Genomic DNA, 25,315 nt, shown 5'->3' on the forward strand with positions numbered 1-25,315 from the left:
TAATATTTATTTTATTATACATATGTAACACCCCAGTCCCACATCGAGGGGTGTGGAGACTTTAGTTCTGTTTATAAGCATAAATAACCCGGGTCAAATCCCGAGCCTTTTTCGAAAATCGGGTCAAGTCCCGAAATCCGAATCCGAAAATAAGCCTAAATATATTGGCCCAACTGCAACAACTTGGGTAATCCACAAGCCCACCACAGGCCCCCAAAAGATCATGATTTGTTGGTGCAATTGGTAATAGTATTTATGCTTATAAACAGAACTAAAGTCTCCACACCCCTCGATGTGGGACTGGGGTGTTACAAACTCCCCCACTTAAATTCCTGACGTCCTCGTCAGGCCGAAACGGATAGCCCATAGGCCCAGATCGAACCTCTCTAGCCATTGTGGGATAATACCGGCTGGCTTCGTGTCCCCGCCTCCGGATCTCTGTCCATTGCGGGATAATACCACCAGCCTTCGTGTCCCCACCTCCGGCAACTTGACGAATCAAGCTTTCGAGAACCTGCTCTGATACCATATGAAACAACCCAGGTCAAATCCCGAGCCTTTTTCGAAAATCGGGTCAAGTCCCGAAATCCGAATCCGAAAATAAGCCTAAATATACTGGCCCAACTGCAACAACTTGGGTAATCCACAAGCCCACCACAGGCCCCCAAAAGATCATGATTTGTTGGTGCAATTGGTAATAGTATTTATGCTTATAAACAGAACTAAAGTCTCCACACCCCTCGATGTGGGACTGGGGTGTTACAACATATATATTATTTTAATGAAAATACCATATACTGTCGTAACAATTTATATATATAACTATCTAGAAACATTTCTAAATTCCAACCTATCCCAGGACCACCCCAGCTAAATTTACAAAACAATATCATCTTTAAAATATTAAGATGCGGGTGTTTGTTTGAAACTTATAAGTCCAGCTTCTGGATTATAAGTTATGAACACTTATTCGTACCGTTTGTGTAATAAGTCAAGAAGCACTTATAAAAAGTTAGGAATTTTAGCTTTTGTTTCCGGATTTCTAGTTATTTCCCAAACACTTTAATCACTTATAAGTCTTATCCTGCTTCTAACTTTTACTCCACTTATTAATTTTAAGCAAGAAGCACTTATTTTAAACTCACCCAAACGGCCCCGATATATGTAGTTTGGTATTTCTTGTGTATCATTTGTCCGCTTTTGATGAGAATAATACAGACTTACCTGAAGTTTGAAGCGGTAAAGAATTTAGCAAAGTATGAATAATCATGAATTTATTCAAATTAGAGTTATAATCTTCGACAAATAAAGTTTAATATACTTAGAAGTTAGAACCGTGTCTCTTTTACTTCACTACAAAATTTAGGGAAAAGAGATGCCCCGGGTTTATAAAATTTATAGCTTACTCAGACATTGAATTATAAAGACGGTTTTTCTATGGTGTGCCCATGGCCACACAATAAGCACAAAATTTGATATCTTTTTCTTGTTTTGATTGGCTTACACCTATTTAATAATGATGGCTCCCCTGCATTCACACCAACCAAACCAATCAAAACACACCAAATTTATGAGTTTCCGCGCTTAGCATGTGCCCATGGGCACACACTAGACAAAAAACACTAGTGGTAGTGTTGCATGTATTGTACTTTTATCTTATGGCTAACTTCTGGAAAAAATAAAATTTAAAAAATTCTTAGAGCTAATTTTTTTAATTTTATTTCACAAAATTAGACGGGTGGATCCATCACCATCACACACGGTTGTATAGCTATAGGTGTCCCCAGGACTTGGAAAAAAACAAATGAAAAGAGGCAGTAATTGCAGTCGGCGTACAGGGCGTGTGTGTGGAGTGAAGGGTCATTGTCTGCTACAAAGGCCGGTGGTGGGCCCGCCTTTTCATTCATCAGGCGTTCAGGCTCATGCACCTACAGTTGTGTTCTGTGAGTTTTTGTTCTAGAAACATGGATCAACGGGTAGGTGAAATAGGAAGGATGATTTTACCCAGGGAGAGGAGGCGGTAAATGGTAACTGGATTGTTTTTGATTGAATTCTAGATAGTGAATATAGATGATTCGGACTTGATACTATGTTAGGAAAGAATTTCTTACCTCAGATTGTCCACGGATAGTGTAACTCTGAGAGATAATGTAGCTTCTGCATTCACATAAAAAATTTAGACGGATTTATAATTCCAGTCACAAAAATTTTGATAAAAAGATATATTATTATGCTGAGCTTGTTTACTCCGGTTTAGAGCCTATTTCTCTTCCATTGAAAATTTATGCTTCATATACCATTATCAATTAGTAATAATATGATTTTTATCTGGAATAGAATATTTTGATTCATATAAGCTTTAAATGATTCTTATATTAAAGAGAACATTACATAAAATGAATACACATTAAAGTATCATCGGGGAAGTAGCTCAATGGTAGAGCACATAAACATATCAATTGTTGGTACAATTTCGATAGAATTGTTTCATGCAGAAACAAGGTTCGAGGTTCGAATCCTCGCTTCTCCATTATTTTTTTTATTACTATTTTCTAAATCATGTTGCAAGGATTCAACGGAACTAATTATTTTTAAATCATGTTGCAAACAACTATTTTTAATATTTTTCATATGCATTATCATCTAGTACTGAATTCAAGGATAAAACAAAGATATATAATAACTATATTGAAGAAGTAGCTCGATTGGTAAAGCATTATAATAACTGAATTCAAGGATAAAACAAAGATATATAATAACTACATTGAAGAAGTAGCTCGATTGGTAAAACATTATAATAGCTGTAAATTGTCATATCCTAACCGTATCACTGGGGAATTGATCATATTCTGATGTAAATTGTCATATCCTAACCGTATCACTGGGGAATTGATCATATTCTGATCTATCTCTTGCTGAAACAAAGTTCGAGGTACGGATTCTCGATTCTTCATAAATTTATTTATATTGTGTTTTACACTATTTTTTTGCCGAAACAAAGTTAGAGGTTCGAATCCTCTTCCACACTGGCGCTTATCCTTGATATATAACAATAATACTTGATATATAACAATTCCGGTCAGAAAGAAAAAAAACTACTGTACAATGACTGTGAAGGTAAGACTTTTGTAACCGCCTACTAGTATGTGACTCAAAGGGAACAATTTAAGACGAGGCAATAAAAACATAAAAAAAAAGTTTTTTTGCTTGCCAGTTACCACCAACATAATGCTATATTAACAAAACATATCTTCTGAAATCTCAAAGCATTACTGCACCTGCACGATGTTTTCGACAAACAAACAGGCTCTGTTGCTCTTGTATGAAGTCAAACCCTACCATAGTGCTAATCAAATTTTTGAACATTCAGTTAAACTAAACTGGACAGGTTACTTAAAAAGGGGAAAACACTGTAGTTAAAAATACAAAAATGAATAAAAAAAATTATATATCAACAAATGATGAATAATTATATGAACAAGAACACAACATGAACCTACAGAAAACTTGTACAAACAATATGAACACATTACACTAACAAAGACCACTAGTGATTTTCAGAGCTCGGAAAGAATGGCAGGGATGTAATGAGACAACTCTGCAGTCAGTGACTGAAACCCATTGACTAACTGTGTGTGGAAATCTTGGTCTTCCTCCCCAATTAACCTGAAGTGTACACGAATGGCACGTTTGCAAACAGCCATAAATTCAAGGAGAGCAGCAATGAGTTGCTGCAGCTCCTGTGATCTCAGCCTTGTCGCTGGCTCACCTGACAGGAAAGCTGTGCATACACTAAGGACGCCACTGTTTACCTGTTAATACCAATATAAGGGTGATTAGAGCATGGACTAGATATTCATTTCATAAAGGAAATCATATGTAGCAGACACCATTCTAACTTCTAAGACAGGCTCAGCAGTGGCATTAGAGATATATATATATAGGCTCATGATCAAATAGAAACCACTCTTAAAATAAAAACTAGAAACCAGTTACCCTACCACTATTTATAACTACGGGTATCACTAATTTATACTGCACTAATCACTGTTTTTATACAGTATGTAAACAGCGATTTTTATTATCAAATTTGAGAAAATCTACTAATCTAAATTATTGATAATCGATTATAGATGATTAATTTCATCCGTAGGAAGGTTCTTGGTGGTAGGAAGCCGCAAGAGAAGTTGTATGATGATGGTAAGTAGTCGTTAGTTTTGTAAGTTATGATGGAAAGTGTATGTGACTATTGGTGATGATAGACAATGGTGGCAAGTCATAGAAACGTTTGGTAATGGTGGTAAGAGGTCCATTATTACGATTTGGGTGAAGATGATGGTCATATACGTTGTATATATGTGTATATATATATTTATATTCGCGAGATATGCTATATATAAATTAGTGATATGTTATGTACAAATTAGTGATTTCTGTAGTTAAAAATAGTGATAAAAAACTGTCCAGAAACTGGTTTTTAGTTTTTAGGCTAATTTGGTTTCTATTGGAGTAGGACTCTATATATATATATATGACTGAGAAAAGATAATACCATAAAATCAAGTGCAAAGATTTGTGTTGAAGTTTTACCTGAACTGCGACAGAGCCTTGAAGAATTCTCTGTAGACTCTGCAAACGTGGGAGCTGATCACCATCAGAACTGCGAGGCTCTTCAAGCTCATTTCTTAATGCAGCCGTGCGAGTTTCAATCATTCCAATTGCATTCTCTACGGGAGAGAACTCAAGAGATTCTGATTTTGTTACAACAAGCCTGTTGACAAGGGCAGGAAACGATCCCTCAGTCTGAAGAACAGTCCGTCGCTTCCATTGGTCTTCTAATCCACCTTGGGTCTTGCCATTTTTTGTAAAAGGGGTATCAAACAAGAAGCGATCAAAGACACGTGCACGGACGCTTCCTGTAGAAAGAGAGATTATTCTCTCCCTTCTACTTCCCAAATCTTCATCTTCCATAACAGGATCCACAGCAGTTATCTGCAAGTAACAGACTCCAGGCTGCAGTTCTTCAGATTTGACTTGTCTAGAATCTGGAATTATGTGCAAGGTATGATTACCATCCATCCTTGACTCGTATATATGACTAAGTTTTTCCATTATGTCGCCCAATCGAACATCGCGGGGCTCTCTGTAAACATATTCCTTTTTATCCAACTTGCCAAATTTTTCACCATAAAATCCAACTCTATAATATGTGGCATCAGTGAAAGGAATTGGACTTGATTCCTGCTCAAGAATTGATTCATAGATATTGGTTAGCATTGTGTGACATTTGGCTAGCTGTCCATATGCCCTCCTGCTTTTATAAACTGGAATTACAAGTTCGAGAATGTTTGCGCAGAAATGGTAGAGCTCAGCCTGAGAAAAAAGCTTATTTGCTAGCTGTAGGTATTTCACTGCAGAATCAACTGTGAGTTTCGAAGCACCATATCCTTCTACCTCAGCTGCAGAGGCCTCGGATGTTATCTCATTGCTAACCATGGGGCAAATTTTGCGTAGTGCAGTAATATGATCATTGCCCCAGACTCCATCATTTCTACTTACGAGAGCCTATAATATGTTCATAGTTAGAAGGAACTAGACAATTTGAAAACCATTTATATGTAAATCATTATAAATGTCAACAAACTACAACGGAAGCATGAATGAAATGGCAGAAAAATTATGACAACAAATGCATGTCATTGTCTGATCTATAGACTAACCACATCCAGATAGGCCGGAACTCTGTTCAATAGGTATGCCTTAGAAAAGAAAATAAAAATATACATAAATTAAACACTCTGAAAAGGTTGGAATACTTGTCGCAGATCATTTTACTAGATTACCAAAATAATAATTCTCAGCAGAATTGGTCCCAACCTAAACAGGATCTTCTGAACAAAACTAATTGACGATAATTATGTTTCATCACTAGGAATTTGTTCACATAAAACACAGGTAATACCCATTAATTAATGTTCTGGAAGTATTGCTTTATATTTACACAGCAGGTAAGAGGACAATAGCATTACTTTCAACAACAGACCAGAGAATCATCTTGTATGATTCTCTTTTCTCAAACCCATGAATGTTTGCATATTCAAAGTCATACAAAGATGTTATTATGACTTGTAAAACATACCCCCTTCCCCAAGGCTATATATTATGCTTACGTTAATTCTTAGCATGGTACATAAATAGGCAACCCTATCAACAACATATGTGCTTGAATAAGATTTTGACAAAAGAATGTAATGCTAATACAGGAAACAACAAAGGGAACATTAGAAGTTCAGTGTATGGTTGTGGCACATGTCCTGGGAGCTGCCTAGTCCACATTCCCCCTAAAACCAGATTTATATTGCATAGTGAATTAAAACCTACAAGTTAAAGAAGAAATATGCAAAAAGAAAAGAAAAGAGAAAGAGGACATATTTGCACAACTCAACTTGGTATATACATGTTTCTCTTCTACACTCTTTATAGATATTAGAAACTAGAAAATTTCACAGTGGTAAGAGCAACATGCATCAGCGTGTGCTCAGGTTATAATGCTAGGTCATAGTATCTAGTAATTACCAGCATACAAATATGAATATAGACAAGAAAAAAACATGCATTCTGTATCCCAAATATTGTCTTTGATAATAGAGTTAATTGCATTTCGCACCCCTACACTTGGGGCCCAAAAACACTTTAGTATGCAAACTTTAGATAATTGCACTTCGCCGCACACTAGTAATTTTTGTCGGCAATATGCACCCCTTCTCACAACCTCCGTTAAATATTCATGTTTAGCGTTACCTTAGCAGGGGTAAAACGGGAAAATTGATTTCTAACTGTCTTCTTCCCCATTTTACTTTATATAAGCCCTAATCTCATGTTCATTAGACCTATTAGAGGTTCTAGACTGCTGGTATCAAACATCTACACTGCAATATTACACGCTGAACTACAATTAGAAAAACTGTCCCAACCATCACCTGGACTCAACTGCAATAGATACAGACCCACTCAACAATAAACGCCGCCACCAAATTTGAAATGCTTTACTGATATTTGGGCATTCAGTGCCATGTCTGGAGAAACAGCGGAACCATGCCCTAAACAGCGTGTATTGATGCTTAAGAGGAAGGGTAAGGAGCACGTGCCCCATGGCTTCTTCCAGCACCTTTATGTCGAGCCCCTATTTACACTCTGTAACCAACCAAAGTCTAAGAGCATTGGGCCAAACCATGCATGAAGAAGCCCCAATCTTGCTTCTGAAGCACACTGCAGTTTTCTAGCTCCCATAACAATGAAAAGCATTGCAGACCCGACTAAGCTCATACCTAATCATTCTGCTCCACCAGAAGCCATTGGCATTGATCTTTGCAGCTGGGTTCATCACGCTGTGAGAGAAGAATGGACAGCTGAAATCTTTGTCAATTGAGGTTGGATTTGGGCGCGCTGTTTCTGTTTGAGGTTTGGGCGGGGGGCATGTGGAGTTACTTTATTAAACTGTCTAATTAACCAAGTAATAGTGAGTTTATATTTTAATTTTTTTAAATGCCACAATTGCGCTCAATTTTTTAACGGAACCGTTAATTTTTTGACGGAAGGGATGCATATTTCCGCGCACAAAATACCAGTGGGTGGCGAAGTGCAATTATCTAAAGTTTGCATACTAAAGTGTTTTTGGGCCAAAGTATAAGGGTGCGAAATGCAATTAGCTCTCGATAATATCTAGTAATTAGATTAAGAAGAATTAACTACAACCCCACAGACAATTGCAATATTACCTGCATTACAACACCTGCAACGCCCACCGCACACTGTGCAGCTTCAGCCCATGACTGCATCTCCTGATGTGCATCACAAAGATGCAATAACCACATTATGTGGAGATCTGGTACAGGAGCAAATGCCATTGCAAGTTTAAAGAAACTTTCTGCGGCAGCATATCTGTCCGTGTTCATAACAGAAGCCTGTAAACAAATGCATTCCACATGATTATATCAATTCCTGGTACTTGTTCCGAGTATTAATCCAAGTAGAAGCAAACAGGATGACAAAAATTACCAAGAGTGCATGCTCCAAGCTAGCATCGAGAGCCAGAATAATGCTATTGGCAAGGATTTTCACCTCCGACCACGACCATTTTTTCTCAGCTAATGCGTCTGGAATAGTACCAAGTGCATTCTCCGGTAGACCACACTCTGTGATTAAGTTTCCACTTTTAGACTCGTCCGCCATTTCCTCTAAAGAATTCCGGAGACGGCGTGCTTCCCCACTTTCTTCAAGCGTTCCGTCAGACTTCATCTGGGTCACTTGAACATCAGACATCAACTCCGATAATGTTATGGTCAGCATCACCCTTAACCTTGCCGTTTGAGTAAAGTAAGAGAAAGAGCTCTACAAAATGAAAAGTGAACGAGTGTTGTAACAAAGCAACATGATACTAAAATCCAGAGGTAGCACACAGAGGATACAGTTGCAACTTGCAATAGTAGGTAACGCAAACGCAAGCCTACCCGGACGAGTATCTGAAGGCCCACCACAGCTCTTTTTCTGATATTGTGATTTCGAAAAACAGCAAGACGTAAAAGATGAAAAGCAATTTGCTTTAAGAATCGATCATTTTCCCTTGCCATTAGTGTTGCTCCGTGAAGCTGAAAGACACTGGTGAACACCGGAAACATTGCTTTCCAAAATGCTAGCGGCTGATAACGTGAGAAGAAGCTTGTAAATATGGATGTTATGCAATCAAGTTTTCCATAATCTGTGGCGATACTATGTGACGAAGCGGTACTGGAAAATTTCTCTGTTATTTCCAAGACCTGCAGGCTGACAGCAGCGCTCAAGTTTTCTTCCCAAAGTTCCTGAAGTAAGGGAAGATTATAAGTTGACTAGCTAACTATTTCATTATTTGTTTTGTTGTGAAATGGACAAAAAGGCTCAATGCAGAATTAAGAAGAATGATTAGATAGTCATCATTATAAGCAAACAACAATGCTGGTATCAGCATAACACTGACTATACTTACAAGCTTTTGCCTCAAGATTGGGTGCAAAGATTCCCTCAATGCTTGAGTTGAAGCGCCAATTCTAGATGACTGTGCCTGAGCAAGTGCTTCTCTTAAAGAATATGGCTGACTAGGAGAGCTTAACTGGGAATTTGCTCTCTGCCACATGTATCCATTCTCAGGAGTGCCTTGCGGCTTCACAGGAAAATGTTAAACATAAGTTTGACATAATTAGAAAATATTGCTGCGAGGACGACCTATATATTCATGAATAATCAAAAAATATAATTTCTGAAGAAAAAATTTGGGAACTAGTCACAAAAATATAAAATAAAGGGTGAACTTACTCTGACTTCTTGCCTTGATGCCTCCGATAGATAGTGGTTAATGGCAGGTGAAAGCCTGTCAGAATATTTAGGAGAGACAGGTCCATCAGCAACCGGGCTGCGAGAACTAGCGCCCATAAGCATGCTATCAGCAGGTTTCCTATGCTGTATATTATAGATTATGCAATTAGTACAGAGGAGAATAAGTCGATGCACACAGGCTTAAAATGATAATAACCTCAACCAAAGGGCAACAAGCTTAATATGAGAGATATGACGAGATTCATTGCATTAGTGTTCAATGCTTAATATGGATCTCGTACCAACCTTAATATGGGAAATTTCACAATGGCTATCTGAAGAATTCTTAATTACATTATGAGATAGCATAGAGCATCTACAGTAGGCTCTTCATTCAAGCTCCTAAGAATATTTAGGGTTAATTATCAAGTTTGTCACTGAAGTGGGCTTAATGTATCAAGTTGGTCACTGAACTCAAAATGGTATCAAGATGATCCCTGAAGTGGCCATAAACATCAAACAAGTACTTGAAATATGAGTTCAAGCAGTAAAAATATTATTTATAAAGTTTTACACATTATTTTTGAATGTTACCAAAACCAAGTAAAAGGTTATGACTTCTAATATTTATGATAATATATTTAGATTTTATCAAGTTTATTTATTATTTATTTTTAATTCAAACAAAGAAATAACTATATAATACAATATAAATAATAAATAAATTTGATAAAATATAAATATATTATTTTAAATACTAGAAGTCATAACCTTTTAGTTGGTTGTGGTAACATTTAAAAATAATGTGTAAAACTTTATAAATAATATTTTTACTGCTTGAACTCATATTTCAAGGTACTTGTTTAATATTTATGGTGACTTTAGTGACCATCTTGATACCGTTTTGAGTTCACTGACCAACTTGATACATTAAGCCCAATTCAGTGACCAACTTGATAATTAACCCAATATTGAGAAGAATCCACTAAAAATCAGAAACCAATAGTCTCTTAGCAACCCCTCAAATTATTAAGAATCTCTTCATCCTCCATCAATAGGGAAACTCTCCTACTTTTAAATAATTTTAAACTAATATTGTTTATCAAATTCTTTCACTTTTCAATAACAAAAAAATGAATACAAAGTAAGCCTGAGGAGCATTTGCTGAAGACTGCCACGTATAAGGAATCTGACAGATATTTTTTGTACCAAGTTACTAGAAGCCCAATTGTTTACATTATTCATGAATGGACTTGGAAACTATTGGGATGCTCCTCGTCACAAAAGAAGAATAAGTAACATCTACTTCATTACTAACACATCATTAGAGTTTGGACTATGAGTCTAACTACATCACAATTAATTTCAAAGAGATAGTTCACTAATTTTGGTTGCAGTTGACAAGGAAAGAAATTCACTTGGATATATGCAACAATGCTGTTCAAATTAAATGCATATGTTGCATCTGCCACAATATTACAGAATACATAATGAACACGAGTTTGAAGTTGTCAAATGTTAAACTTTAAGCAACAAAATGAATAAGAACATCCAGAAGTTGAGATCAAACCTCAAACAGAACCAAGCTTTCCTCCAACAGTTTAAAAAATAATCTGGTTCGAGCAATACTTTGCTGCCAAGCCTTCACCAATGATGCATCATCCAAATTACGTATTATTTGCAAGATGACAATCAAGACTTCACGTTTTTCAACAGAACTAAGATTATAAAATACAGGCATCTCATCCAGAATCTGCATAATAAAAAGCAATGATAAATGTGGATTCTCTAACATCGGCATTGCAAAATACGACATACCATGACAGATTTACCCACTATCATACAACGCAGAAATAAATTTATGGTGATGTATGCTATTAAAAAAATAAACTAGCACAGATTGTAGTGTCCATCTTTACATTTATTTAGCTACCACTACTCTCACACTCGGTGGTAATTCTGAATTTATACTTTGGAAATGAAAAGGACTTCATGCATTCAAAAGTGCAGTTTTGTTGCCATACTGTCTATTCTGAAGGCTTGGAACAGCTGAAGCAGTTTAGTCAGGCACAAGGACATACCGGCATTGGATACAGATATCAGTAGTACAAAATGTGATACAAAATTCCACAGGATGACAAATCATACAGAACAAATAAACGAAATAAATGTTAGAAACCTGGCCAACAAGGGGAAAGTACAGTTGTGCAATATATAATTTGTCTTCAGGCTTTTGGTAACGAGCATCAAACTCGTGCTTGCACAAAAGGACTACCAAGATTCTAGCTGCCTACAAATACCAAAAAAGTCATGAAAGATTTAACTTGGAAACATACAAACTATTAAAATCAAACGGTGGCTTATAACAAATACTGGACTCGCCTTTGCCCGCAGAGATAAATCATCATGGTCCCATGTTAAGAAAAGTTCTTGTATCAAGACAGAAGAAAGGTAATTCCTGCAAAATGCATAGATACAAAGTCAGGCATATTTCATGTTTTATGAAAATTTTACTACCAAGCAAGACAACATGGCATACTCTATTTATGAGAACAACTTTGTCCATAGAAGTGTTTGCGTCATGATAAGCAAAATAGGAATCAGTAACGGTGAGTGTACACTTGGAGAGCTCCTAATTGGATTTCATCACGTCTAGACCTCACACAAATTACTACATTGCAAGCTACAATGCCCAGTAACTCACAGGCATCTGACTTTATGTACATGTAAACATACTTGCAGGCACACAAAGAGACTTAAATAAACTAGTATGTGTCAACAAAGACAACCACCAATCATGTACCTATAAGAGGCCCTTCATTCAACCTCATGTAATGAACATCTATGAAATGTCACTTATAATTCATTGCAACTGAAGACAATAAGTTTCTGAGTAAAACCATTTCCAATTCTACGTTTGATGTTGGAAATGGTCAATTACATAAATATATATTCTCGCACACAAATTGCCTCCACTGCGACTCAAAATCTCAACCTCTATTAAACAAGTCACAGGTCCTATACCCAACTTCAGTGGGACTACTTTGACATTTTATATTTTAAAATATTAGAAGACTTGGTGAAAAGCTTCAAGCAACAACTTTGCTTCCTTGAATGAAGTGTACTAGGAGAAATTTCTGCCCAAGAAAAATTCAGCAGAGCACTAGTTTACAAATAGCTCACAACTCAATTACCGGGGAAAAAAAAGGAATTTCTCTTGGAAGCTATAATACACAGGTATGCTGGTAATCAGTGTTTGATATAACATCTAGGAAGCATCACATATAACTATATAAGTACTTCATTGCAGGTAGCTTCAAATACATATGAAATGGGTCCCTAAACCTTATAGGAGGAAATAATATCTTTAGGTATATGAGCCTATCAAATGGGATGTGAATGATATGTTCTTTGTGAAAAGATTCAATTGGTGGAAGGATGAAAAAGTGTACTAAATGTGGGTATCAAAAATGACAATGTGATGCCAGCTGGTTAACCTTTTCAATGATACTGTACTGAAGAAAACCAAACAGTTACCTATCTGAAGGATCTCTCCCAGGCATTTCCACAAAAAGATCATGATCACAAATAATCTGTAAAAATGTAAGCTTGCAATCATGAAGCACTAACTGACACACCCCAGAGAACTTATCAATGTACAGAGAGACCTGCATGAAATGTAAATAATCATTAACCGTCAACTGAAAGATGGGGAAACACTGTCAAACACAAGAAAAATATATAGCCAATTATGGGATGCGACTAACTTTGGCCACATGCAAAATAGATATAGCCAAAGGCTAAACATGGTTGTATTCTAAATTCAGTTAGCCTGGTGTGTGTGTGTGTGTGTTTCTGTGTTCGGGCGTGCATTGCATGTGTATATCTATCATCTGTATTGAATTCACAAATAAAAAATTACAAACACAAAGAAGGATACTAGTACAGTAAAGAGAAAGCTTTTCTCATGTTTTCACTTACGCAGATTTAAAGTATGAAATGAATTTCAGATCTCTTTCAAAATTTTGAAGTATATTCAAATAAAGATTCTCTACTATGTAACAATGATTGAGAATTTTGAATTTCTGACTTTTTGTGTCCTACAAAGATGAAGTCAGCGCATGCAAAAAAGGAAACACATAACGCAGGGACAAGAAGAAAGAAACTCATCTGACATGAACATCTCAACACAAAGCTGATGACATCAAATGAGTGTGAAAGATTGAAAGTCCAAATGCCAGATAAAGGTGAAGAATACCAATTCAAATACTTGACGAGGCTCAATGATTGACAAAAGATCATAGCAAAAGAACGCCAGACTACTGTTCAAGCGTTTTGCCAAGCTTAGACCCCTTTTGCAACGCTCATGTACTTCTGTTAGAAGGCAATCATATAGCTGCAGTATACATCTGAAAACACTTTCTTTCAACTGCATGGGAGGAATATCTTCACCTATTGCACAAAAAAACAAAAAAAACAATCAACTAACTAGACTTATAGGCAATCAGTTATCTCTGGCAATAATTTTTATGTTCTTTCCTTTTATGCTTCCCTTCTGTTTGTTTGTTGATATTGATAAGCAAATAATTTGTATATTCTTAGCCTGTCGTTAATGGAGGAACAAGAAGTCTGCCATAACCATACAAACATGAGATGTAAAAAGGTTCAGCATTTTGGTCCCTTCCCGAATCAGTCGAACAGTCGTGTAGATACCTGATGAGATCTCGCACTGGAAGCTTAGGAGAAGCAAGAATACAAATCAAGGCTACCATTAACTAAAAAAAATTATGGCTACAAACTAGCACTGGCCCCAGGTTAAAGATAAATCATCGTAAGAACTAAGCAGTTTATGACAACCCAAGTAGCCCTTGTAGTTTGGCATTGGTATTGTATTTAATTCCATGGAGGTCATTGTCTTAAAAAAAAATTAAAAAAAACCTCAACTTCACATTATATGCGGTCAATATTTCCCCCAAAGCAGGAATACTCCACATGGGTGGAATATTGCGTACGGGATACGCACCGTTGTGGGGGTGCGGGTGCGCCGGTGCGTGGTAATGTAAGGGATAACTGTAATGAATTTTTATAGATATATTTACTTCTATATTACTCAGTCACCAGCAAAAGAAAGGGAGAACTGTAATGAATTTTTTAAAGGGAAATCATTTACAGACAAAGTGAGACTTTCTTCATGGGAAGGCAAAAAAAAAACATCAGATTTCACAACTTAGTTTTCAAGTGGAGAATAAATGAACATGCCACAAAACACTTTGTTTGAAAAATAATTACCAAGTGGAAGGTTGTGATAGAACAGCCGAGTCTGCTCTAATGCCATCGACTTGACAATTAACTCTAAGAAAAACCATGCCATTGACAAGACATCATCATAAACTGGTCCTACACGATATCCTTTTGCCTGTCAAAGCAAAAATTAAAAAGTACAAGGTAACATAACCATTTCAACTTCTAAAACATGAAATGTCTGCATTCTGTAACATGCAGTGATTTACAAATCAAAAAAGTTTAATTAGAGCAAACAAGAAGAAATTTTACACCTATACATCATATCTGTTTAGAAAGAGCAGTAGCTAGGTCTTGCAAACTGACAAGTGACCGTTATACTGACAAGTCGACACAAAATTTGATGTGAGTATTCACCTTACTGCGAGCCAAGCTTCCCCATACAGTTGATAAACCAGGATAAACAGGTGGTTGACGACCCCCAAAATCATCAAAGGAGTAGTCCACATAGTTCACTAGAAAAATGTTCCGTTCAGCCTCATCAACTGACTCTTGTTGAACCCTGCATATCAACATTCCATGCTATTGATAATTTACTATAAAAAATACAAAAGAGTGACTCCACTGGTAGTAGACTTGAAGTATTGACCAGAGCTGAGAAAATAATGCAACCTTTCCCTAAATCTTAAGTTTGCATAGCTACTGATTAGATACTACTTCTACGAGTTGACAATATTTGCATGCAAGCATAACATTACAGATCTTTATGTTATTAATTATAGTGTGTTGATGTTTAATTGTCACTTGGAACATTCTTCCAGAAAAGTCCAACTTGGAACTAAAATGGTACTTTTCTATTATCAAGATAAGAATGGTTAAGAAAGGCCTTGTTTACCAAAATGCAAACTTGCTTGTGACCATGATCATTTTTACTTGTTACTAAAACTAACAAATTGATCTGTGCCCAACATTTGAATTTGAACTAAATATACATACCGCGTTAGTATATTGACCATGGCTCTGAAGGCTGCAACCTAAGAGAAAGAAAAAAGCAACCAGGTAAAAATTCAAAGCTTGACAAGTGTCTTCTGATAGAGAGAAATATCAGAAAGGAAGTAAGAACTCAATTCATTAAGAAACAAGATGAACGCATCCTAAGATGTTTATAAAATCATTGGCAAACCTGAAGAGTTTCTCCACCATTTCCAATTAGATGGAGAAGCATATTTAGTATTGGCTGAAGGAACTGAAGCAGAGCAGTTGAATCAACATTTTTCAAGCTGTTAATAGCCTGAAAGGATACAAAATTGTACATTGTTTCAGTAAAGACACCGCTTGTACACATATATCACATATACAGCATTAACACTCAGCAGTTAGTACCAACTTAAAACATGCATCATCACCAAAACAAGCGACAAATGCAACAAAAGAGATGGAACCTCTAGGAGTTGTATTTAAAAACAATCAGTAAAAACATTTCAACTACAGTATCAGTAAACCAAATAATATAAAATATACCTCAAGTAGTTCGGATCCCCAAGGTGGACTTGTTCGGAGTGTGTGTCTATCATACTCGAGAAAAAAATCTCTAATGCGCTCACTAATTGGATATAAGGATGAACACAGCCTTAATCGCAATTTAAATACATTCTTGCCATCCTCGAGGTAATCTATCCTTTCCTGAAACACCCCCGAGTATCAGGTAACATATATTACGACAATAATGAGCGGCTTTGACAACTTAATCAAGAAGGTAAAATATATATTGTGAATTTTTTTTATCACAATAAAAACTGTAGAAAATATAAATTAAGTGGAAAAAAGCAAGCAAATTGATCAAACCTCCTAACCAGAAAACAATTAGTATTAGTTATAAAACTTCAAGTTCTTATTAGACTCAACAACTGAAATGGCACATAAACAAATAGAACTCTGACATTTAAACAAGTACATATTTGTCTTTAAAAGTTGCATTCTTTTGCAAGTATAGGAGAGGGGGAGCGAGAAATTGTACTCATGACCTTTGTCATGGTGGAGTGCCGTTACCACGGCTAAACCTCCAGATATGTACACTTTAAGTCTTAGAATTTATTTAACTGAAACTGGCACCACAAATGTCTCGATATACTTGATAGAAGGCGCCACTAAAGAGACAGTAAGGTTAAGTTATTTGACTAGATAAATTTTCAAGGTTAAAGTGTACATATCCTTACGTTTGCAGCTTCCTCTGTTCACGGTAGTAAATGTCAGGGTTTAGTTTCTTGTCAAGACTACGTATGTACCAAAGTCCAGAATAATCTTGCTAGTCGATATAATTAGAGCTTAAAACTATTTCGACAAGCAGTGCACATTTTAACTAATATAAAGGTGGAATCAATTTGAGAATATAACAATAAAGATAGGATAAAGACATGTGTAGCATATTGTCAGTGTCAAGCTTATACCTTTCCGCCGTCTTGAAGATAGTGCGGAATCAGCTCTCTCATTATTGGCAGTGAAATTTCTGATCTCAACCTAAATAATTTCATGAAGTTGGTTATCATTTAGTTCTTTAGAAATTTAACAGTAAGCCTAGAGTAAAGAATTACAACAGACAGCCCAGACCTTCCATAGTTTTGAAGAAAAATTACTGTATCCCTAAAAGACATATTTCAGAGCATCCAAAATCTCTCACCCCCCCCCCCCCCCAAAATAAAAAATGTGCAAAGGATCCCCTGCCCTATACAAATACCTACTAAAAATATTATACAAATACACCAGTATGATAACAATAAGTTTCGTTAATGTTGAATGTTTATCAATATTTTTTTAATCTGAAGCTGTAATTATATGACCATAATTAATTTTAAGATGCACTAATATTTATATAATAAAGTTACATTTATATTTCTAAAAAAACCTAGTTACCTACTGGTGTTTATACCAAAGAAAAGGACCTTTTATAACGTAAATATGCAATTAGACAATTAGTATTACAAAAACCAAAAAAGATTCTGACAAATTACATACTGTGCGTGTGTTGATAACGGGAGTGATGCATATCCAATTACCACCTGTACAGATCAAAATCGGAACTGTTAAGGAAAACAATGAACAATTTAAAGTAGTTACATTCTCAGAATACAAATGAATGAAATATAATAGTGTAGATGTGGCGCTACAATGAAAGGTGGGCATCACACCAAGTATAATCAGTTCGAGTGCTATCAACGTGATTAAACTTACTGGCTTTGGAGCTTCTAGTTTTGTCTGAAGATCAACATGCAAGAAAGTGAACAGAAGGTGATGCGATGGTGTCCATATTGCCGGAAGTGAAACTTTGATTTCATCATGGTAAGAAGCAATCCTAGCACCAACAGCAACTTGTGTGTGGGCACATTTCTGGAGGGATGCACCAGGTTCCCTTGAATGCATTGCCTGATAAAAGACAAACCATATATCACCGCTCAAAACAATGAAATCTAGAAGGAAAACCGCCTTGAAGATAAACACCACTTACCTCCAATGGCTGTTGTTTACGAGCATCACCATCATCCTTCCTGAGTTCAACACGTATAAACAGGTTCCTTTTCCTACTCAAACTTACAGTAATTGGATAAACATAGAGACAATGAAATGGCTGCAGAAACGGCTCGTTTCTTGTTGTTCTTCGGAAGTCGAAGGCTTGGAACTGTAATAACAACAATACAATTTTTTCTGAAGAAGAAATAACACAAAATACTGCTGCAAAAGAAAATACACCCTATTTGATGAATCTTATCTATGAATTAAAAGCAGAACCTAAAATGTTAAATTATACAAGGAAAAAAAATTTACAAATCATAAACTAATTAGTCACAAGATGTTATCTTTATCTTAAAAGGGTGTGTTGTTAAACTACACCATCTTGGATATTTGCAAAATAAAGTACACTAAAATATCACAAGGAAATGCACGAATAACTATAAAGTATATCAAGTTTTATCAACCAACCTAAATAGATAGCAGTGATAGCACTGGACAAATAGAAATGTACAATTATTATTAGATGTAATGGTATATTATAAGGTGCATGAAATAGTTGCTGCACTCACATCATCAGTATTTAAATCTGTATTTCCCAAAGCAATTGATCCATTTCGAGGTAACTCTTTTCCTTCATAGTAATTCACTTTTGAATGCCCATTCTGAGGTCCATCAGAACCATTGCTGGGACACTTTGCAAACCTTGAATCGGTAATTTGATCTTCATGATCAATGCTTCCGCCTTCTGAAGCATTTTCAAAGTCAACCGGACCAGCTTGGAGCTTTTCAATTTCCAATCTCAGCACTCCTTTTACAGGTTTATGGATTTTCCGCTTGGGATCCTAATACAGAGAGCAAAAGACCCAGTCAACAAATTGCCTCCATTAGCTCAAGTTACAACACATAACAATAATATTAATATGAGTGACAAATAGGACAAGGCTATTAACAATTTAAGATTCTAAAAAATTAGCAATTCCAAAAAAATAGAGTAGGATACTATCTTTTCAAATGTTAAAAATTGAGTCCAAACTAACACCACATTCTGCCCCCTTCCCTCAATCAACATGAAACACACCAGCACCATACACGCTAACAGTACAAATTAACCACTTCCATACCATAAGCCAATAATCTTTACAACAGTAGAATTACTAGTGTTTTTTAGGAAATGGAACGCTTTTACCGTTGCCCTTTATCTCCTGTCTGCTTCAAGCTCCATACACATTTATTCTAGTAATGCATAGGTTAATTACAATTTACAAGTAGTGTGCAGTTAATATGCATAAACTAAAGCAGAGAACCTTCTTCCCATTACAGACACAGGTAATGTGTAGCAAATTGTACAAGACCATAGTCTTCCAGCACAAATATATATAGCTTAATTAAATACCAACGAAAACTATTAAATTACAAGTATATAACCTAGAACAACCACCTTTTTGATACTAGAACAGAAACACAAGGGAGATAAAATGTTGAAAAAAGAACATTTAATAAAATATAATTCAAATAAAAAAACTCATGCAATTGGCTACCAGACCTGGAGTGAGTCCTCAGTATACCCTTCTTTAACTTTATTTAAATTTGATACTTCAACTACAACAGAGTTTCCGCTTGAGTAACCTAGTTTTCCATCTAACTTTGCAACAGGATCAGAGGCGTCTTGTGAACTTGATACGGACACATTAGGAGCAACAGAACTACTAGGAGAAGCAGGCCCGCCAGGGGAAGAATTAATATTGCTATCAAACAATGGAATAATAGCCCAGGCGAAAGATTCCCTGTAGGGCATGATGCGGGACCACACTTGGAGTTTCTGCTTTTCTCTCTCAGTCATGTGGACCTGTTTTAATCAAACAAATGTAAACATGAATTCGGAAGAACATACACACTAAGCCTTCCTCTATATCTGCAAAGGATATGCACAACATACACCAACAACCACAACATCATACATACCGGTTCTTTACGTGAATACCGGTTCTTTACATGAATAACTTATGCAATCCTAACTTACGCTTAAAACAGAATATAACTTATGCAATAAGTTGTTGGGGGAACCATACATACCGGTTCTTTACGTGAATAAACAGAGGGAGTTACCCCACCTTCTTCTGTGGCAGGCTTCTCTAACTGGATCAGAAGACAAACTGATGCTGATGGGGTATCTAAATAAAAAATACCACGAGGTTCATAGGAACTGCTAGCCTGGTAGTAGTCACAAAAGATGACAGTAAAGATCATATCAATTTATATTTGTAGTATATACAGCGGAAGAATACCTAAAAAGACAGTTAGGACATGTGTGTGTGTGTGTGTGTGAGAGAGAGAGTGGGGTGGGGGAGGGGGGGGGGACATTACCTCCTGCATTTCTGTGGGTAATGCAGAAAAAATGAAGTCCTCTGAGAGTTTCTCCCTCCTTTCCTTGTTATACAAACAGATAGTGCCGTAAAATGGCTCTGCAATAAGATTTGATAATATAACATTACAATTTGAAAGAAGGCTTTAAGTCTCTATTGTGAGAAAAAGAAATTGGTATAAGCATCTAGTAGTTAGGCATAAAGGCTCACCCACTAGTCCCGCTTGAAATGACAAGGAATGGACTTTAACTGATATCTTCAATCCACTACAACACGAGATTATGGAAGTAAACAAACTTTAAAAAACAACATTGTAAAAGAGAAGAAACTAAACAAACACTAAAATCAAAGATATTCAAATTCTACTCCAAAACATTTATTGACCTGGCATATTGCGCTAGCTGAGTTTCTGGGATCCTTTGCCCAAATATTGTCGACCTCTCAGTTTCCCAGTCAAAAACAGGTTCATAAGTGGGCAGTGGGGATTCTCCCAAATGCTGCAGTGGGACTTTAGATCAATTTGCAATCATAGAAAGTATATGCACAGATTGTATGTGGTCGGGGAATTCATGAAGTACATAGACAGATACATTGATAAACCATCATTATTGGCTCAACCTTTAAAACATTTAAGCTTGATGACTTGGAGGCGGCATCTGTAAACTGCCTCCCAGAAGTACTTGGGATGTCGTCATCAGTATCATCGATCTTATTTTGCCTTGCATTAGCAAGATGCATTTCTGCAGACAACATATTAATATTGCAACAGGTCCATAAGAAAGCAGTGGGAAGTTTACAGTGTACCTTCGTAATATAGTGAAATTTATGATTAGGTCAAACTCTTATTTTGCAGAAAAAAAGAACATTCTGTCATCGAAATACACGAAATAAGCTTAAAGCAAGAAACAAATAGATGCACAGAGAAAGTCTGCCCCAAGGTCATCCTTAATCAAGGAGCTGAACATGCCAATTACTAGCTTTTTATATTCAGTTTACCTGTTTCAATATCAGTATCAGGTCCCTCGAAAATTTGATTTTGAAATGATATTGGGCCGATGCTCTCATAATGCCCATACTTGTTATCATCCTTCACCCAATCAGTTCTGTAGCACTGAACAAGTTCACTAAGATGTGGCCACTGTTCCAAGTTTTCATCAAGCTGGAAAAGAAATAATGTAGGTTAAGGTGCTACTTTTTTCATGTTAATAAAAACACTCCAGAATTAATAGGTATAGGTATAACCATGATCTGCAAGTTACTATTAGTAACACTTTCAAGATTATCTAGCATAACAATCATTTTGACAACATAAGACGCACTAAGGGGAAAATTTCAACCCATTATAGTATAAGGATGTTCACTTTGTTTAATTAATGATCACATGTGTTCATTAAGCTATAATTTATCAAGGCTCTTTCTAGTGTGTGCTCATGGGAACACCATAACTACTTTTTACTTGGGTAGCAGATTTTTATTGGAGGAGATTTTTGTGCATACATGGGGCCATCATTATTAATGAGATTGAAGCCAATAAAAATCTGCCACCTAATTAAAAAGTGGCTTTTATTGTACCCAATGGCACACACCAGAAAAAACAATTTTATTAATTATAGTAGAAAACTTTGGGTATATTTTAAGTTGAGAGGAGTTGGAACGAGAAGTTCTTTCATGCTGTTTGTTTATTCAAGGAAATGTTTAATGGTCTGCTTTAAAAAAATTAAAACTTAGACCTTAATGTGCATAAAATAGTAACATTTTACCAAGAATGTAATGTTTATTGTATCTCTGACTTTCTTTTTTAACACTTAAAACAAATAATTAAGTGTTCCAAACTCACCAGTGGATCTAAGTTCAGACTACCAGCGAAGGACTGACGGGAAATTCTTCTAAAACGATGCCCGTTTGGAGACGAATTCTCCATCTGAAATTAAAGCCAGAAATGAACCAATAAGGATTATAGTAACCACAATATATATTATTATGCAAAATATGTACTGCTTGAATGACATATATGGTCTCCGTGGTCTCCAATAAAATAGAGGTCTCTATATTTAACTTCTCCATACATATATACTATAAGGTTGCCCTCTAATATGAATAGAATTTAGCACAGGAACAGTGAATGAATGTTCTGCACATGTTATATACTTTTTGCATTATGTTTTTCCATACATTTTAAGGTGCATCCCTATCACCATCAAAAATTACATAAATGTGTCATCGGCCTAGAAAAGACATTACTTCGCATCATACCATCATTTAGTCACACTGATACTCTTCCCCTCTGTTCTAAAAGTCGGTGATTAATCACAATTAATCCATGTTTCGTAACTTGTCGAACTGATTAAATATCCGATTATGCAATTAATCATCCGATTAATCCCCGATCAATCCAATTAATCCCCGATTAATCTTTGTTCAGTGACTTCACCGATTAAGTCCGATTCCCGCTTTTTACAACATTGCTCTTCCCATTTAATTCGTTCGGTGGACCATATTCTTTACAACAAAAAAATCTAGAAGACAAAAAGTGTACAATCTTATCATCAAGACTTATTTTGATATCATACTTTAGCAACTAAAACTAGACCTTAAACTTGTCAATACGTGGTATTTGTAAAATGCTTTCTCGGATATGATATATCTAAACCTTGGCAAGTAAAGATATCTAATTATAGAAGATACACATATGATACTTTTTTTTTTTTTTGCCGGAACACATATGATACTTTAATTGGATGGAGTTGGGATTTTTTATGAAATGTCATAAGAGTGCAGATATCCTAGGAAATAATAACAATAAGATTTCACATGAGCAATATATACACCAGCTTACAGATAAATGTTCAGCTCGGTTTTCACTTTAAGAAACTATCAGTGTCTTAATTTAACAGTCTATATCTTTTTATAAATGCTCAATGATAATTTTCCCAGATATTAATTTTCATTCGGAAAGAAATGAAGCTTGACAAAAATATGACATGTAATAAAATGAATGAAATCATATTATAGAGCTAAAATTAAATTCTAGATTCTTCATAGAATATGAAATTCGAGAGCAGACCGAAACACACTAAAATTTACGAAACTACAACATTCACTTCCATTCAATCAAAACGTGAAACCTCGTTTCAACTCACAGCTATACTATCACCGCCAATTTACTTCAATGTACTACAATCTACAGACACAGTAACTAAGATAAACAAGATCCAAGTAGCTGAGCCCTAATTAATGAAGTCAAGACCTAAGTCAAACACTAATTAACAAATTAACGGCAGATTCGAGTTGAATTAGGCGAAACACGTATCCGAGATTCGCGAATCTAGAGTGTGATTAGTAGTAATTAGCAATGCAGGTGAAAATCGAACAGTGAATCTGACCTAGACATGAAAAGTAACAGTTTCGGAGAGAGAGAGAGAGGGAGGGAGGGAGAGGGAGAGAGAGAGAGAGAGAGAGAGAGAGAGAGAGAGAGAGAGAGAGAGAGACTTACGAGAGAGGAGAGATAGGTAGCAGGGAGGCAATGGTGGAGTAGATAGAGGGAGAGAGGGTGTAGTGGTGTGTGTATGTATAAATCGGGGGTTTGTTTGAACAGGTTGAAACAAACTTGGAGAGTATGCGACAGTGATAGAGCACCTAACGGGATCGTAGGGATCCCTAGATACGCGAACTATACCGTATACTACTAGTCCCTGGCTCTCTGCTCTACTCTGTTTTTCTACTTCGGAGCTCCTTTACTCTTTCCTCGTCCCTTTCGAAATTATTCAATTAACATAATTTTCACAGATTTATATTGAAATATTTATTTTTAATTGAAATTCAAATACTCATTTTAAACGCTCTTTGATAAATGAATAGTCCGAGATCGAGCGGTGTTTTATATTAGAGTAATAATTTTAAGAAAAATTTCCAACTTTCAAAATATACATCATAGAATATCTAGTCCAAACAGTGTTGTTATAATATCGTAAATTTTATTGTTATCATCCACACCCAAAACGGAATTATAAGAAAAACTCAATACATAGCAATAATTTAGAAATATTCAACTTATTAAAAGTTTCTCGATTAATATTCAAGTGTTTCTTGAAAAACAGTTTATCAATTATGTTCTGGTTTGCTTGAAAATTTCTAATTAACAAAAAATATTTGATAATTGATAATAAATCATGAAATAATAGATTAATCGATTAGTTTTGATCCAATTCATAGAATCATGAATCATTAGGGTGTTTGTTTTCGAGAAGCAGAAGCTGCTTCTAACTTTTGTTATTCTTGATCTTTTTGTGTAAATAAGCAGAAGCATTTTTAAAAAGTTGAAAATGCTAATTTCTCTCCGGTTCAGCTTCTTTTCCAAACATTTTATTAACTTTTTTACTTCTCATTTCTAATCCATTTCCTCACCTTAAACAAAGAATATTTTTTTTAAGTTTGGCCCGACGAGCCCACTGTTGCATAGGGATATATTGACTGAATTTAAATGAGCTGATAGATTTTGCAAAGGAGGACAAAACATATTTTTACCATATATACCTCAAAGTTGGAGTCCCAAGAATACAATTGGCAGTAACAATGAATGTGCCTCCTTGTGTGACCCCAGAGAGAAAGCTACAAATGTAGCACCTTTTCATGACTAAAAGTGGATATAAAACTTGTCAATCTTTTCTCGAGAAAATTTTATTGAACCGCAACATTGCTATATTACCTTTTCTAGAAAAACATTGTTACACTTGGATGAGGGATTGAGTGAACTAACCTCAAGCTTCGGTTGTATTTATTAAACGATCACAATTAAATATTATTCGCATATCTTTCCTAAGTCATTCCAGACTAAAATTCCAGCTAATCGAGAAAAA

The 25,315-nt window shown here is 35.8% G+C and overlaps 1 protein-coding gene across 2 annotated transcripts; it reads right to left on the minus strand.

Moving 5' to 3' along the window:
• Positions 1-3,411: 3,411 nt before the first annotated feature.
• LOC108202588 (guanine nucleotide exchange factor SPIKE 1) lies at positions 3,412-24,180 on the minus strand. 2 transcript variants are annotated; one of them, XM_064090965.1, is made up of 31 exons: positions 23,953-24,180; positions 22,297-22,380; positions 21,456-21,618; positions 21,078-21,199; positions 20,844-20,956; positions 20,670-20,725; positions 20,461-20,558; positions 20,170-20,307; positions 19,640-19,942; positions 18,666-18,938; positions 18,092-18,262; positions 17,818-18,009; positions 17,602-17,645; positions 17,037-17,106; positions 16,111-16,272; positions 15,773-15,880; positions 15,586-15,623; positions 15,007-15,151; positions 14,638-14,764; positions 13,607-13,800; positions 12,886-13,016; positions 11,727-11,806; positions 11,528-11,634; positions 10,919-11,101; positions 9,349-9,492; positions 9,023-9,196; positions 8,511-8,858; positions 8,059-8,391; positions 7,779-7,964; positions 4,591-5,565; positions 3,412-3,812 (listed from the first exon to the last, which is right to left on the minus strand). In XM_064090965.1, exons 2-31 carry the CDS (start codon positions 22,378-22,380, stop codon positions 3,558-3,560), a joined length of 5,517 nt encoding a protein of 1,838 aa, XP_063947035.1. In that variant the 5' UTR covers positions 23,953-24,180; the 3' UTR covers positions 3,412-3,557. The 2 variants fall into 2 exon arrangements, with proteins under 2 accessions (XP_063947035.1, XP_017226550.1); XM_017371061.2 differs by having other exon boundaries at positions 11,528-11,638; positions 11,731-11,806; positions 23,953-24,179.
• Positions 24,181-25,315: the final 1,135 nt, after the last annotated feature.

This window comes from Daucus carota, chromosome 1, assembly GCF_001625215.2.
Source record: "Daucus carota subsp. sativus chromosome 1, DH1 v3.0, whole genome shotgun sequence".
NCBI classification, from domain to species: Eukaryota; Viridiplantae; Streptophyta; class Magnoliopsida; order Apiales; family Apiaceae; genus Daucus; species Daucus carota.

What these genes read in the sequence shown, in the direction of transcription:
- LOC108202588 (XM_064090965.1), bottom strand. Translation starts at nt 22,380, where the DNA reads ATGGAGAATTCGTCTCCAAACGGGCATCGTTTTAGAAGAATTTCCCGT. An exon ending in TGATACTGATATTGAAACAG is followed by an intron (nt 21,200 to 21,455) that starts GTAAACTGAATA and finishes TGTTGTCTGCAG; the next exon opens with AAATGCATCTTGCTAATGCA. An exon ending in CATCAAGGCAAGAAGTCAGA is followed by an intron (nt 9,197 to 9,348) that starts GTAAGTTCACCC and finishes TTTCCTGTGAAG; the next exon opens with CCGCAAGGCACTCCTGAGAA.